General features: G+C 40.9%; 1 protein-coding gene across 1 annotated transcript in view; it reads left to right on the top strand.

Moving 5' to 3' along the window:
- Nucleotides 1–12840, top strand: part of RFTN2 (raftlin family member 2) — a 53210-nt gene extending 40370 nt beyond the window's left edge. The window contains exons 8-9 of the mRNA XM_054044393.1: nucleotides 1852–1930; nucleotides 6762–12840. Coding sequence (XP_053900368.1) covers nucleotides 1852–1930; nucleotides 6762–7031 — 349 coding nt within the window. The 3' untranslated portion in view covers nucleotides 7032–12840. The remainder of the gene's footprint in view (nucleotides 1–1851; nucleotides 1931–6761) is intronic.
- Nucleotides 12841–16198: the final 3358 nt, after the last annotated feature.

The raw sequence follows: 16198 nt of genomic DNA on the forward strand, positions 1-16198 counted from the left end.
CTTGGTAGTACACAGTAGCAAATACATTAGGACTTGTCTACATGGTGCAGTAGTGCACATCAATGGGGTGTGAATTCTAATGCACACCAACGTGTGGCTCATAAACTAACCTGTGTAGACCCTACTGACACACACTAAAAATTCCCTAGTGCGTGTTAATATAGACCCATTTCAAACAGTACTACATTAATGCACACTAGGGAACTTTTAGAGAACACCAGCAGGGTCTCCACGGGCCACTTAGTGCACAACATATTGGAGCACATTAGAATTGTGCACTACCACACTGTGTAGACAAGCCCGTAGAGACCTTCATGCATAATAAAAATTGTTGCTCAGCCAACATCAGTCACAAAGCAGCCCTTGCCTACTAAGCCAGTGAGCACTCCTGGAAATTGTTTCAGAAGGATTCAAGTTCTCCAGCTATCTTTGGGAAGATTAAAGTGCCATGAAAATAGTTGGTTTTGGAATGTCACAGGGGAGAAAAAACAATAAATGACAATGTCTTAATATTCAAAGTTAATAATTACTGAATTCTCAGAGGTGAAAACTTATTAGAGGTATTCATAATCACACACGTACAAAATGCGTTTACATAGATGTGTGTGTATTTGTGTGTGTTGCATACAAAATAAACCCTATATGAATGTTCAGGTTGCAAAGCTAAGTACTAAAAATTAGGAAATGCCAGAATTAAGGTTGTCTATGAGTATACAGGTTTCTACGACATGAGCTAACTGTGAAACTGGCAGCAGTAGTAGGCTATTATCCTCTATGTGACTCAGCCACTAGAGGGTGATGAAACTCAGATTTTTCCAGTGTGTTTAACAGCTATTTGACAGCAGAGGAATGTGGAGACTGAGGAATCCTGAATTCGATTCCAGGTTTTGGAGGGAGTGTGGTTTAGTGACCTATAGACCATTCTGCCCCTGTTCCCACTACTCACTCTCTCTCTAATCCCCTCTGCATCTGTCCATCCCTACCCCCAATTTTCTCCTCACCTCTCTGTATTCCTTCAGGTCAGGTAGCTTCCTCTTCACTGCCTAGACACCAGCAGCAGGAGCATGGAGAGAGAGAGAGAGAATCTTTCTACTGTCAGTCCTGGTGCCACAACAGCCCCCAGCGGCCAGGAACAGTGATTAATTGCAGGAAAAGTCCTCCTTCCCACTGTCCAAACCATGGGATAGAGCATGCTCGGTTGTTCTGTGGAGAAGGAGCATGCTCATTACAGTCAATACATAGGAGCTATGAGAGTATGGGGAATGCTAGGAGCAGACAGAATTTTTGGAGAATGATATTGACCAACTCTAAGAAGTCTCTATTCAGCATGTGTGAGCTGCACTTTTCAGAGGTTTATATCTTAAATTTTCATGGGGCAATAAAAGGAACATTCCTGCCACAAGGACACCCCACTTTCCACCCTAGTCAGCTAAATTTCAAGTCCCTGCTTCAACTTATGGCATTATTACAGCTTCTCAGTAAAAGGGTTTGTAAGAATTTTTGAACATGGGCAAGACAACATTTTCCCTAATCTCTGCCTCATAAATGGCTGAATTATTTTATCTACAACTTTCCAAAAAAAACTTCAGGCCAAGACAAGCACTGGCATGGAAAATTTCAGCCCAAATGGTTAAAGTTTGGCAAAATTAAAAGCAACTGAAAACAGGGCCTATACAAGCAAGTGTTAGGCAACCTTAATTATAGGTGATACTATCAACTCCTTCTATAACATATGTTGTGTGTGCGCATCATAAAATGTACAGTTACCCTGAAAGTCTAGATAATCAAAAGCAAGCTACAAATAAATGTTATTGCCTCCAAAACACTCAAATTATCTACTTTAACTTGCAGTGAAGGAAATCTGGCCACAAAGCAAGTTGTTTTCCTTCAGAGACCTGTTATGTGGAATTCAACTACCCAGACTCCAGAGGTGAGTAAAGATTATGTTCTTACTGAGTCAGTATCAGCAGATACTGTAGTTGAATATGGACAGAGATTGGTGGCTGCTGATTAACCTTTTGCATCAACAGTTTTAGGTAATGATTTTTAGTTTCATACAGAAGCAAACTAGGATTTGAAATCAGGGAATAAAGAGTGATAGTATGAGCCTTAACTATAGCAAGTTAGATGCAGGTTTCTAGAGGATATTAGCAGTTGTCTCAGCATAGGTCGCGTTGGGGTTTTTTAGTTTTGTTTTGTTTTTCCCCTTTTTGACTGGTTTGCATTTTATCTCAATTTTTCTCCAGCAATGCAGTTAGTTAATAAGTGAAGCAGTACCTGGATGAAAACAATATCTTGTATATAGCCTAAAATCTATTATTTAGACTGAAATATTGTTTCCAGAATTAATCACTTATCTGGTTGGATATCCTGTAGCTTGTTCCTTCAAGAACTTTGGCAAGCCTTTCAATGCACTGCAACCATACAAATTCTACAGGTATTCCACATCATAAAGAAAACTTCATTCTGATCTCAAAACTAATTGAGAAGAATATGCAAGTGATAACATAATCTTTTGGTGAGCTGTGTGACAGGACATATGTTACCACATGGAAAAAAATGTGGTAACAATAAAAGGCCCAAGAATAGCCCCTGCAGCAGCTGAACTTCAGCTGCTCCCTCTTCCATTTGGGGAACTCCCTCCTCGTAGCAGCACTATAAAAGGTACATTGAGCATTATACAACTGGTGGTAATAACCACATGCTGTCAAGGGCCAGAGTTGCACAAGCAATATTAGATACGCAGTGTAGTAAATTCTGCCATCCACACAGCCCCACCAGATCTGGCAGGCAGGACAAACCCTTGTAAGACACTGCAGATATGTTCATCTGTATCCAGCCCCAGATTAGCAATTTCACAGATAAACATTTTTATAATAGTATTGTGTGATATAATAAGGACATCTTCTCTTTGTCCATCTGTGTTGACAACTCCATTAGCCTCCCAGAATCTCAGGCTCACCACCTTGAAGTCATATTTGAACCCTCCTTGTCCTCTCCTCACATCCAAGCTGTCACCACATCCTGTACTAATTTCCCACTCCCTCTCTGTTCCTGGTTCATGTCCAGATTATCTCTTGCCTAGACTAGCATAACTTCCTCCTCTCAGACCTCCTCCCAGATCTGAAGAAGAGCTCTGTGTAAACTCAAAAGCTTGTCTCTTTTACCAACAGAAGTTGGTCCAATAAAAAAAGGTATTAACTCACCTCCCCTTCTTCCTCCTCTCTCTGACTTTCCTGCCTCTTGTCCCTCCCTTTCCAATTTAATAAATATGTACAGCTCATATAGTTATCTCCAGTCATGTCACATTCTCTTCATCACATACTTGCATTTTTTAAATCCTTTCACTGCTTTTTTGTCTCTTTACTCAAAGTATGAACTCCTTGCCTTCAAGACTCTGTATGCTGTTGCCCTTGCCTACATCTCAGCAACCTTCAACTTATTCCTCCTCTTAGATTTTGCTAGCACCTCAGGTTTTAATGCACCCTTTGTCTTTTGTCTCCAGCTTGTGGCTTTGCAACATTTTTCACACTGCCCCTTTGCCTGGAACAGTTTCCTTCCTCCAGGACACCAACTGTCCTCAGTTATATTCTTCAAATCCTGTTATTTACTCTTCTCATGCCTGACATTAAATTCTTAATGATTTATCTCATTAAATTTTTTTAAATGACATCTTGGTAGTTCCAAATCAGTGTTAACTATTAACAAACCAAACTATGTGACTTTTCTGATGTTTTCCTTTCCCTGTGGGTTGTTGGGGTTTTTTTTTTTCTGTATTATGTATAAGTTGGATTTTAAATCTCCTCTCAGGGACCTTGTCTTCCTGTATATCTGTATTGCACCACACACACTACTACTAATTATTAATTATTATTATCTCCACCACCACCTATATAGCAATTACAGAACAATTAAGACAGGTTCCCACTGTGAGAGGTTTAAAATCCAAGTAAACTATAGTTTGTTAAAAATAATCTGAGTGACTAATCAATCTTGTAAGAGTGCTCGACGTTCAAGACAGGAGACATTTGTACCCACCCGTTTAAATTCTCTGTTTCACCTAATCTTGTGACGATCAGCAGTTGGGTGACCTTTACATCATTTGAGTTAAAGAACCATAAGGATAAGTTGTGCTGTAGCCATTCTTTTATTTCACTGTAATCTGAATTCCTTGACTTAAATATTAATGTACAGGAAGTCTGTAAATAAGGAATAGTTGATGTGTATCTACCTACTGTCATATGGGACCTGCGAATTTAAAACATAAAAGACCTCAGTATCTAAATACAAATGCCCTTTCTAACACTGATGAATGTTTTGTTTCTCTAGCAGGAAATCTCAATGCACTGAGGTCATTTCAGTGTGGAATGAGTAAGTGGTTCAGTCTGGAGCTGAATAGCATTTTTTAAACTTTTCCTGTTTTTCCATTTATAACATGATTTTTTGTCTAAATCTTAAACTTGACTAAAGAGACAAAATGTCATAAAGGATAAGTCATTTCAACAAAATGACCATGGTTTACAACCAAAAAATTCTTAACTCTATATACCTCCATTTAATGGATGAAATCCATATGCTTACTAATTCTGCCTGACTAATGTAGTCTGTCTCACAAGCTGTGTACTATGCAGATAGATTTCAGGTATAAACTCAGTTATTGAGATCTGAAGCATTCTCCGTTTTTAACTTCTGCCCTAGAAATCCTTAATGAATAAATTCTCGTTACGATGATCCCTGCATGGACTAGTTATAATCTGATATACGTGAGGTATTAAATGTTGGCAAATTAATGTTTCTTTTTGCTTAGCAAGACCTAGGTGACTTCCATGGTACTGAGGATTACACTTTGACTTGTATTTTATTCCTGACTATGTCTCTTTTCTGATGGCTGTTGTGAAGTTTGCATTATGTTGAAGCTGTTGTTTTTCAAGAAACCTCTTTAGGCTCAAAATGTAGGTTTTATAAAAACAAGAGAATTGTTTGTTGTTTAAAAATAAAATTCTGATGGAAACCATTTTTTGTTTGGGTCTAAACATTCCCCTAAAGCATTTGCAGCTCAAACATTGCAGCACATGAGAGTCAGAAAGTGAAACTGACTAGGTTACTTCAGTCTAACTGGTTGAATGACACAAAGTAAATAAATAGCCTCAGTATTGCCTATCCCAACATTTAAATATAATGAGTCAAGCTCCAGAAACAATGAGATTGGCTTAAAAATCATGAGATTTTAAAATCATAATTTTGAGGTTCTTTTTATTTGCTTTCTCATAGTGGGATCTTTAGGGTTCACAAGCTTTAAGCTTTTCTCTGCAACTATAAGGGCTAGAAATGCACTTTATTTTTGTTTTCTAAGAAAGTTGAGATTGCCAGGTAATAACATGATTCTAGCAGCAGGGGCTTTAAGAAAAACACCAAATATCACAGCATTCATAATAAAAATCAGGAGTTGGCAACACTGTAAATATCAGCCCCTATCCTCCCTTCTACTGTGCAGGGTGTAGAAGCCTGACCCCAGGTAGCAGCTGGTATATGCAGCTTACTTTTCTCAGCGGCAAGCAGCAAGGATCTGCACTGTTTTGCGGGAAATGCCCCAAACTTGTTCTGTGGCCCCACAAGCCCCCTGAAGAAAGCATTAATTAGGAACTGTCCATTTCCTCTCTCCTCCACTTCAGGCTTTATGATGGGATGGTAGAGTTTTGTCTGGCCCATGATTTCCTTACTTTACCTGAAGAGATATAATATTTCAATGGCCTCTTGGGTTACAGGATCATATTATTTTAATGTTTTTCGTCTAACGATAGTTATAACATTTGTTTCCCTCAACAAATGGTTCAGAAGGCGGTGCAACTAAGTCAGAAAAGCAACCCTGAACGATAAAGCTCTGACACTGACCCATACACAAAGTTTTATTTGACTTCCTTCCTTCCTTTTGTGCAGGCCTCACCACCACCTCACTGAGGCAGCCAAACAGAATCTATTTCCCCTCTCTTTCTCCAGGGGCCACTACTTCCCTTTAGTCTTAATGTGCAGTCTGTCATATATCAACCACCTCCACATCCCTTTCCTTTAGCCAAAAGGGACATTTTTTAATAGTTTCAGAAGGGGTGCAGGAAAAAGTTCAAACTGTATAAGAGAGAGTTAATGCTGTCTAATGGTCTGAGAATGGCACAAGGGGTCAGGAACTCCTGTGGTCTCATCTTGGCTCTGACACTGACTTTGTGTGACCTTGGCCAACTCATTTAACCTAGCCATGCCTCAGTTTCCTCACCTACAAAATGGAAATAATTATGCCTATTCACAGGGGTGAAATGAGAAATAGTTGATTAATGTTTGTAAATGGCTCTGAATCTGTAAAGTGCTATATAAGTGCTAAATAATATAACAGCTACTTTCTGTTAACATGGGTCCTGTGCTTGCTCTAACCTTGGTCCTATACAGTGTCTTTCCTTGCCTTTTGATCTGAGGCAATTACTTTCTTCTTTCTCAAACTGAATAAATTATTTCTTAAGTTTTATTCTTCATTTATCATTTCTATATTCCAAAGGCGTTTGTAATGTAGGGCAACTATATTCTGGAACAAGCCAAAATATTCCTGTGGTGTCCCATAAATCTCCTCTGTAACTACTCCTTACATTAAATTCATATGTTTTAGGTGTGGAACCTTTTTAATCCTTTTAGCTGTTTATTCTGAAATCCAGGTTCTAACTCCGTTTTTTGCCTGTTCTATTTAACGCAGTGCTCAAACATCTCTTGTGTTTCAGAAAAAATCCACAAGGCAGCTCAGAAGTGATGAGAAAGGCAAAGTCTCTAGCAGAAGTATTGGATTAGACACAGCTACGTCTCACCCTATAGAAAGTGGGCATCCTCCTGATGAGTTTCATCTGTCTCCTTCTAAACCATGTTGGATCAAGGAGGGATCTGCCCAATATGAAAGCTTCTCAGGATTCAATAGCAGCGATAGTGTGTTAAGGGAAATGGATGATGGACAGTTCGAGCAGGAAGATGGGGCCACTCAGGTCACGTGTATGTGACCCAGTAAGTAACTGTATTGGAGGGAACTGTAAATAATTAAAACAAATGTAAAGACTGAATTTACTACATTACTTTATATGCATTTGTATAATCCTTTAGTTTTCCCAGACTCGTGTTTATATATCTTTTGCTACTTTCTAGAGTTATACGGTTAGCAAATAATACTACTACTGTAAAATACCTTGGGTTTATGTCTGTTCTTAATGGAACATTGCATTTCTAGAACTCTGCTAACTTCATTGGTGATATTCTCAGTGATGCTTATAAACAACAAGGAAGCAAACTTGGCAGATCAGATATGGCTTGTGGTCTAAGAGACAGTGGAGTGGGAAAACATAATGCTTTCCACAAGTAAAGGAAAATGGTATTTTTCTAAAAGAGTATCACAAATGTTGGAGGATTTAAAAAAATTAACTATCCAGTTCTTGACTTTCCTTTTAAGTTTTAATTGCAATTTTCAGTTTATTTGCCTTGCCTAAATCCAGAACCTGTTAAACCTAGAAATGTCAGTGCTGCACTTTCAGTCTCCATGAGAGTACTGTAGCAGGATGTACCTAACACACAAAGCCACATTCCAGCTTGCATATGTGCACACTGTTAAAATCAAAGGTAGTGGGAGTGTGTGGGGTGGATGTTTTCTGCCCTCATTCAGTTACATCTAAAAGAAAGGAGCTGTCAGGGACAATCCAAAGGGCCTCCTAGGATATGATCAGCACAACTAAGTATTACCTTACCAATCAATTTTAACAGATCATTTGGAAGGCTATGCAAAGAGTGTTACCAGTAAGATTATGGGTGCACACTAATGCTGCTTGTATGTAGCTCTGTTTTGGGGGTAGTCATGTGGAGAGGCAAAATTTGACCCATAGGATCACATATGAAAATATAAAAGCTAGGTCTCAACTGAATACATATATCACTGTGTGTAAAATGTATTCACCTGTTCATAAAGTTCCTGGCTGGAAGAGACTTGCTTGTAGATGTAATTATGAAAACTAATATAGATCAGTATCTTCAAGGAGAGTAGCTCAAGAGGCTTGAATACTGAGAAACCCTAACAATTGACATAGGTGTGTTGGAAGAGGTGTTAATAATGATCTTCTGCAGCTGTAGTGCAATAACACTAATTCAGTCACTGCCTAATTTGATCAGCCATTTAGCTTATTAAACACCTCTGGAACCAAGTCATTAGTATAAAAGTAAATTAACAGCTTTCATCCTTTATTCTGATCAATGTTGAGCTCTTTAGGCTGGTATTGTAGTTCAGTCATTGCCTATAGAAAGTTGCCATTTAATAGAGAATGCAAAATTTTTAAATGAGAAAAGGATGGAGAGTGAGGGAAGCCAAAGACAAATGCATGTGCCGATGATAAAGGTGATTGAATAATACAAGTTTTAGTTGCAATCAATCACTGTTATGGACATTATAAGCACAAGCTGTCACATGCACTGTCACAAGACATTTGATTAACAGGATCAATCACTAATTTCATTTAAATTGATAGGAACAGATTTGGCCAAAATAAGAATGGCATAGTACTAAATGTAATTAAATGACAATCAGGGTCCTTTTACTACAGTTGGATGGAAGGAAGGCCTCGCTTAACTGACCCTTCTCTTTCTTTAACCACTTTGCACACACAATGCATTAGGTAAAATCCTCCTCCAGTATTATCCCATATACATCCCCTTTGAAGTGGCTCTATTCCAGTAGAATATTTATACTTCAAAGAAGGCCACTGTGTTCAAAGGGACTTCTGGCCAAGACTGGTAGTATGGTGGAATTCACAGTAGACAGAAGGAATGATAATTGGATCCTCAGGCCAGCAGGGTGGTGAGAACATGTTTATGTTATTACTGTGTAATGAGCAACACTGAATCAGGGAAAGGTTTAGTGCTGTTTCAGTTCAATTCAGTTCCATGAGGTTGTTTGTTTGTTTTTGTTATTGTTGTTTTTCCAGAAAATCCAAGAAATAACGTACGTCAGAGAATGAAGATATTTTAATGGAAGCTGGTAACAACTCCTCCATTTAAGTTGCCTAACACTTTTTCTATTGTAGAAGATTCTTGCCAGTTTGTTTGTTTGGTTGTTTTGAGAAGCTGTAACACCTCTGGGTATTTAAATCTGGCAGAGAAAAACGCTGGGATTAGAGATGTGCCTTTACTTGTCCCATGAAATTCCATTCAGGTTTGGCGGCGTTCTAAATGGTTTAAAATTGCTATTTCCCTTCTCTCTCTTGAATTCTTCAGGAAAATGTTGGCAGCATGTCAAAATAATAACTGAATTTGAAAGTTTTAAGAGCCAAGTCCATCTCACAGCAGCGCACACAACTGGGTACACTAGGAACTGCCAAAGTAGCTTATGCAGTGGGGTTTTGGGAAAGAGCTTAGATGGGGCTTCCCCCATGCCCTCAGCCAAACAGACATAGCATATGACTGCAGCATCTCATCCCATTTCTGGGGAGCTTGCTACACCTCCAAAGGTGGAGGGTGTGATGTGGTGCACTCTATATGGTTTTATAAAAATATGATAAGTGAATATAATGTAACTGGAATATGCTTCATGCAAAAGGTTTCTTGTAAGGTATCATTACAAAGCTTATAATCTACTGAGTGTGATCATCCTATTTGTATAAATATACTACTCTTGTATTTAAAACTAGAAATATAAAATATAACTCTAAGGGCCTATTGTAATTCTGCAAAGTGTGGGCCATTAATGGTGGTTTGGAATCTTGATAACTCCTATTAACCAGGACCATTGTTTGCAGATGGCTGTGTTTTACCTGTGAGTCTTCCTGTATATGTGTGTGCTGGCAAGTGGGTAATGAAGTCTTGCAGTGACATGTGATCATGTCACCTGAACTGAAATCCATCTTTAACCTGGTGCTTTTCCAGTGAAGGGGGGTGAAAACCCAGAGGGACAAAGGGTTCCTGCCTTATGCAAAAGATATATAAAGGATTGGAACAGAACAGAGGGGAGAGAAGAGCCATTATGACGAATCCCCTAGCTATTGCCTGAGCTGCAATAAGAGGTGTACCAAGGGAAAGAATTGTGCCCAGGCCTGGAAGGTGTCCAGTCTGAGGAAAAAACTTACTGAAGCATCTCTAAGGGTGAGATTATTTGTACTCAGTTTGATTAGACATAGATTTGCGCATTTTATTTTATTTTGTTTGGTAACTTACTTTGTTCTGTCTGCTACTACTTGGAACCACTTAAATCCTACTTTCTGTATTTAATAAAATCACTTTTTACCTATTAATTCACTCAGAGTATGTATTAATACCTGGGGGAGCAAACAACTGTGCATCTCTCTCTATCAGTGTTATAGAGGGTGAACAATTTGAGTTTACCCCGTATAAGCTTTATACAGGGTAAAACGGATTTATTTGGGTTTAGACCCCATTGGGAGTTGGGTATCTGAGTGCTAAAGAGAAGCACACTCCTGGGAGCTGTTTTCAGGTAAACATGCAGCTTTGGGGCAAGTAATTCAGACCCTGGGTCTGTGTTCGAGCAGATGGGAGTGTCTGGCTCAGCAAGACAGGGTGCTGGAGTCCTGAGCTGGCAGGGAAAACAGGAATAAAGTAGTCTTGGCACATCGGTTGGTAGCTCCCAAGGGGGTTTCTGTCATCCAACCCGTCACAGTGGCGTAGTCGAGCAGGATCTGTGCACAGCTGATTGCTTTGAGGTACTGGTAGTGATTTGAAGTGAGTTTTAAGTGTGGTGGCTGGAGAACAGACAAAGTGGTTACTGGTTTGTTATTTTCTGTTTGCTTATTTCGGGAAAGTGAAGTAGGGACAGAAAAGGAAGCAAAATAAGTAAGAATAAAGATTTAAAAAAAAAGAAGCTAAAATTACACAAGTTGCAAATTGCCCAAAAAGACTGAACACTGGGCGCTGGGAAAGTCTCTGTTAACTAAGAAGCCGCTGAGCTGAGTGCATCTCAGTTTCAGTGAACTGCAGATGGGTGTGGCCCAACCTCTGTCTGTGCTGAAGCTGATTGGAGTGTCTAACCTAGCAAGACAGGAGGGGAGGGGTGCCTGTTCTGGCAGGAGGGGATTCTCTGTGGTATCCCAGCTCATCAAGTGATGGTCTCAAGGAAAAACAAATGAAAATTGATGTACAATTTGCCCGGGAAAAGGCTGACCTGGAAAAAGAAAAGGCTGCCCACCAGCCTGGACTTAAGAAACAAAGCAATTAAGACCCAGAAGCATGAACTGGCTGTAAAGGAGTGGAAGAGGGGCACAGAGACATGTATCCTGGAGCTGGGAGTTGGGGTCCTGGTGACTGCTGCGGTGGGAACAAACCCCAAGGACTCTAGCTGGAAGCAAACCCAACCTGAGTGAAAGGCGGGGGGGTTTGCTGGCCAGCGAAGGGTGTGTCATAGCTGGTAGCTGTGAGCCTACAGCTGGATCAGGGTCTCGTTCCCTTTTGGGGGACACAGGAGTGTCTGCCCCATAGGGGAGCCCAAAAACTAATTTTAGTATACTGCCTCTGCCATGGTCAGTGTCCAAGTCTCTGGCAGTAAGTTCAGGAGGAGGGTGTGACTATATGGTTTTATAAAAATATAAGTGAATATAATGTAACTGGAATATGCTTCATGCAAACGGTCTCTTGTAAGGTATCATTACAAAGCTTATAATCTGAGTGTGATCATCCTATTTGTATAAATATACCACTCTTGTATCTAAAACTAGAAATACAAAATATAACTCTGTGGGGCTATTGGAATTATGCAAAGTCCACTGTGATGGGTTGGATTACAGAAACCCCCTTGGGAGCTGCCATCCGATGTACCGAGACTACCTCTGCTCCTGTTTTCCCTGCCAGCTCAGGACTCCAGCACCCTGTCTTGCTGCTCCACACAGCATATTCCAGTTACATTATATTCACTTATTATCATACCTCCAGGGATCCAGCACATAGTTTCAGTGGCCCACTCCTCCTCTAGGATAACAGCCTTCTTCTGCAACCAGCTAATGTAGTTAGTCCTGTAGCTCAGGTGGTAGTTCGTTTTGCATTGCTGAAAGTTCAGGGTTCAAATGATCATAATGATGCAGGAATGACGGGTGTAAGAGTTCCTACAGTTATACATAAAAATGTAGCTTTTTTTTAAAAGGAAAAAAGTAAAAACATTTAAAAAATGGTTTAGGTTGCGAAGTCTAGCACTTGCAGGTTAGGCAATCCCGAATTTAGGGCTGTCTATGCAACCTTCGTTTGGCTCCCTGGTGCCTATTAATTATGGTACATAAGAACATTCTGACCCAGTAGGGCCAAAGGTCCATCTAGCCCAGTATCCTGTCTTCCGACAGTGGCCAATGCCAGGTGCCCCAGAGGGAATGAATAGAACAGGTAATCATCAAGTGATCCATCCCCTGTCGCTCATTCCCAGCTTCTGGCAAACAGAGGCTAGGGACACCATCCCTGCCCATCCTCGCTAATAGCCATTGATAGATATATTCATGGAGGATAGGTCCAATTCTTTTTTTGAACCCTGTTATGAAGTTGGCCTTCACAACATCCTCTGGCAAAGAGTTCTACAGATTGACTGTGCTTTGTGTGAAGAAATGCTTCATTTTATTTGTTTTAAACCTGCTGCCTATTAATTTCATTTGGTGACCCCTAGTTCTTGTGTTATGGTAAAGTCTTTAATTGCATGATCACATGCTGTTTTTTTCTGCAGGACCCCTGCTTCAATAAGTACACAAGGGGAGACTTAAAAGTTAGGAAATGCCAGATTTATGTTGAATGCTTGACTTTGTAACCAGAAAAACAAATGACATTAAAAGACAGTTAATATATAATGAATACTTAGAGTAGATCAGTCAAATCTGCAGAAGCAGCTAAATACACACATATACACACACAAAATAGGCAAATGTATCATTACACTATACCAAGAACTTTGTAACATGCAAACTTAAAGCTTTTTTCAAGTTATAAAAGCTCCAGTCCAACTACTTTTTGGGGGAAAGGGCTAACTTGTATTCCTGTGTGGGATAGTTTAATGGTAGTAAATCCTAGAAAACATAAAACTTAACTGCAACTTCAAGTAACATATTATCACTGAAGAGTATTAAATTAAGTACAGTTAATCTTTCTGGGTAAAAGTTAAATATATTCATCTCAAAAAAAACAAAAGCTAACATATACACTAGTTTAGAACTCATTTTTCTCTGAGATCAGCTGTTGGAATCTCAGATAAGCAATGTAAATAAAGAATTATCTTACCCCTGTGCATAAATTGTTGGATTTTTCCATATTCTGTTCAGAGTTTATGCTAGATTCACACCACTTGCATGTTGGGGCAAAGGGATCTTTCAGAAGGTAAGTGTGGTTCGTCCAGAGAGAGTGTTTTTTAGCACATTCCCACTTTTAGAAAAACAGGTTTTTGTTTGTTAATTGAGAGACAAGCGATACCTCTAAAGTCAGTAAAAATAAAATATCTGATTACCTGTTTAATTTCCTTCTCCTTCCTGCAAGCTTTGTCCCTTAGATAGTAGTGATAATCAGGCTTTAATATTTTACCAGCTTCTGTGAATCCTTTCCCAATCCTATAAACCCATTTGACAAATATTAAAGCTCCCATCAACCTAGTCTACAATTATTATTCAGCTGTGCTGCGGCCCAGCACTCTTGTATTTCACTCATCTGATAGATGACATATGAGTTTCTTCTTCCCCCTGCAGGAGGCCCAGTATATATACTATTTACCTCAGATGTAATTTTCCCAGAACGCTCACCCTGTATACTAGGGCTTTTTATTTTCTTTTGCTACATAACCAGCAAGTGTAAGGGCTTTTGTAACTCTTCACCGTCTGCCTATAAATTCCTGCCACAGACTTGAGGTCACTTAAGAGAGACTGATGTTTCAAAGGAGGACATTACGAAACAACATCAGAAACTTAAATACAGTCAGTCACTAGGACTAGTGGTATTCATCTAAAGGAAATAAAATACAGAATAAAATATCTATAGTAGAGCACTGCCTGAAGGATAGAAATTGTTCCATAAGACAAAGCAGTAACTTATCTGGTGTCCAGATTGAAGAAAAGCACCTGAGATGGAGACAGGTAATGAGATACGGAGCCTTTCACCTCTCAGAATACTGCCCTACAAAGTTCAGCACACCCTCAACTCCCACTACAGTCACATTAGGTCACTCAGTACCTTGCAGAATTGGGTCCCAAATTGCCAGTTCAGCAGCAACCCAAAGCTACTGCTGTTTGGTAGCCATTACAAAATGAGTTTGTGGCCTTCGTTCAGCTGAGCTACTGAACTGCTTTTTTCAAATCTCTTTTTAACCAAAATATAAAGCAGTACAGACAATTTGGGAGTAATTAAAACATTCTAAATAACTAGTGAAAAAAGGCAGCTAGCAGGAATGCTTAGAAAATGATAGACCTATCAGCAGATTCTGATAACATGCCTCCTAGGGCAAAATGGAATTGGCTAAAGGATTTATCAAATTGACAACAATTATTTTTGAAGCTGTAGGAGAAATAGGCCTGGAAAAAATGTGGTACTTATATTCAGAAAAGGGGGGAAAGGAATGGTCCCAGTAATTACTTCTGGTAAATCTCTCTTTGATTCTTAGCAAGATGGTAGAAGAAATGTTAGTGAGAGAATGTACAAGTTGAGAGGATAATTAAACGATGAGCAATCTGCACAGGTTTATAAAGAAAAACTGCACCAAACTTGATTGCTATTTTTGATAAAATTACAAAATTAGACCCTGATACAGCAATGAGTTTTACAGCTCATTGCAGGAGTGGAGCCTTAGTGGACAAAAAGAATACAGTAGCTGTTATATTTTTACTTTTAGTAAAACATTTGACATGCTGTCCCATGAAATTTTGGTTGGAATACGAATTCATGTGTGTTCTCCCTGAGCACTGGCACCGAAATTGAACAGTCTGAAAAACCATTAAAGATAAATTAATAGTGGAGCAAGTCCCAGACCCAGCACCGATCATGGCGCCGTTCATCGTCTTGGTGTGGCTCCAGACCACCGTACTGCTCCAGATCCCAGCACTGCTCTCCTTCTCCTCAACGCTAATCCACAGCACAGATCCGCTCTGCGCTGCCCTAGCCCTCGCGGTCCGGATCTCATTCCTCGGGTTCGGAGACAAGATCGCGGTTTTCAGACCCGGACCGCTGCCAGTCGGACCATGACCACCCTAAAGCAGGGGCAGAACCATGGCAGGCACACGGGCAGGGGCCCACATAGTGGCCGTTTGGGACCCCATGGGCGTACCACCAGACCCAGGGTGCACAGTTTGGTGCTTCCCAGTTGGCCACCTCTGAACCACGGCTGCCAGAAGCCTCAGTCAGTTGGCCCACTCCTGGGGGTGTGGAGGAGGTGTCATGCCCCCTCCCCACCTTGGGACCCCCTCCGACTCCAGTTCCCGAGCCTGGGTCCGTGGTCAATGACGCAGGGCAACAAGCCCCTGTGGCACAGGGGGGTCAGGATGATCCTCTCCCGCCCCCCGTGTCCTCTTTGTCCTCCTCCCCTGAAGAGGCTGTGGTGGGCACCTCCGTCTCCGGGCCACCCTCCATAGATATCCATGCGCATCAGGACCTCTGGCGCAGGGTGGCACACAACATGGGTCTGCAGGCAGAAGAGGTGGTGGAATCAGAGGACCCGGTGGTGGACATTTTGGCCCCAGAAGGTCTGTCGAGGGTGGTCCTGCCCCTCATCAAGACCATCCAGACCAATGCCAAAACCATCTGGCAGACCCCAGCCTCCATCCCCCCTACGGCCAAGGGGGTCGAACCTAAATACTTTGTCCCCTCGAAGGGGTACGACTATTTGTTCACACACCCGCAGCCCTGCTCGCTGTTGGTTACAGCCATGAATGAGAAGTAGAGGCATGGGCAGCCGTCCCTAGTGCCCAAATCGGAGGACACCAAAGGGCTGGACTTGTTTGGCTGCAGGGTGGGCTCCAGCTCTGGATTGCCAATCAGCAGGCACTCCTGAGCTGCTACAACTTTAACTCCTGGAACTCCATGCTGAAATTCAAGGAGCTTGTGCCTCCTGAGTCCAGGGAGAAGTTTGGGACCCTTGTTGATGAGGGCAAGACGGTGGCACAGACCTCTTTTCAGGCCTCACTGGATGCTGCAGACTCGGCTGCGTGTACTTCGTCCTCCGGGATTGCCATGAGGC

Source organism: Malaclemys terrapin, chromosome 11 (genome assembly GCF_027887155.1).
Source record: "Malaclemys terrapin pileata isolate rMalTer1 chromosome 11, rMalTer1.hap1, whole genome shotgun sequence".
Classification (NCBI taxonomy): Eukaryota; Metazoa; Chordata; order Testudines; family Emydidae; genus Malaclemys; species Malaclemys terrapin.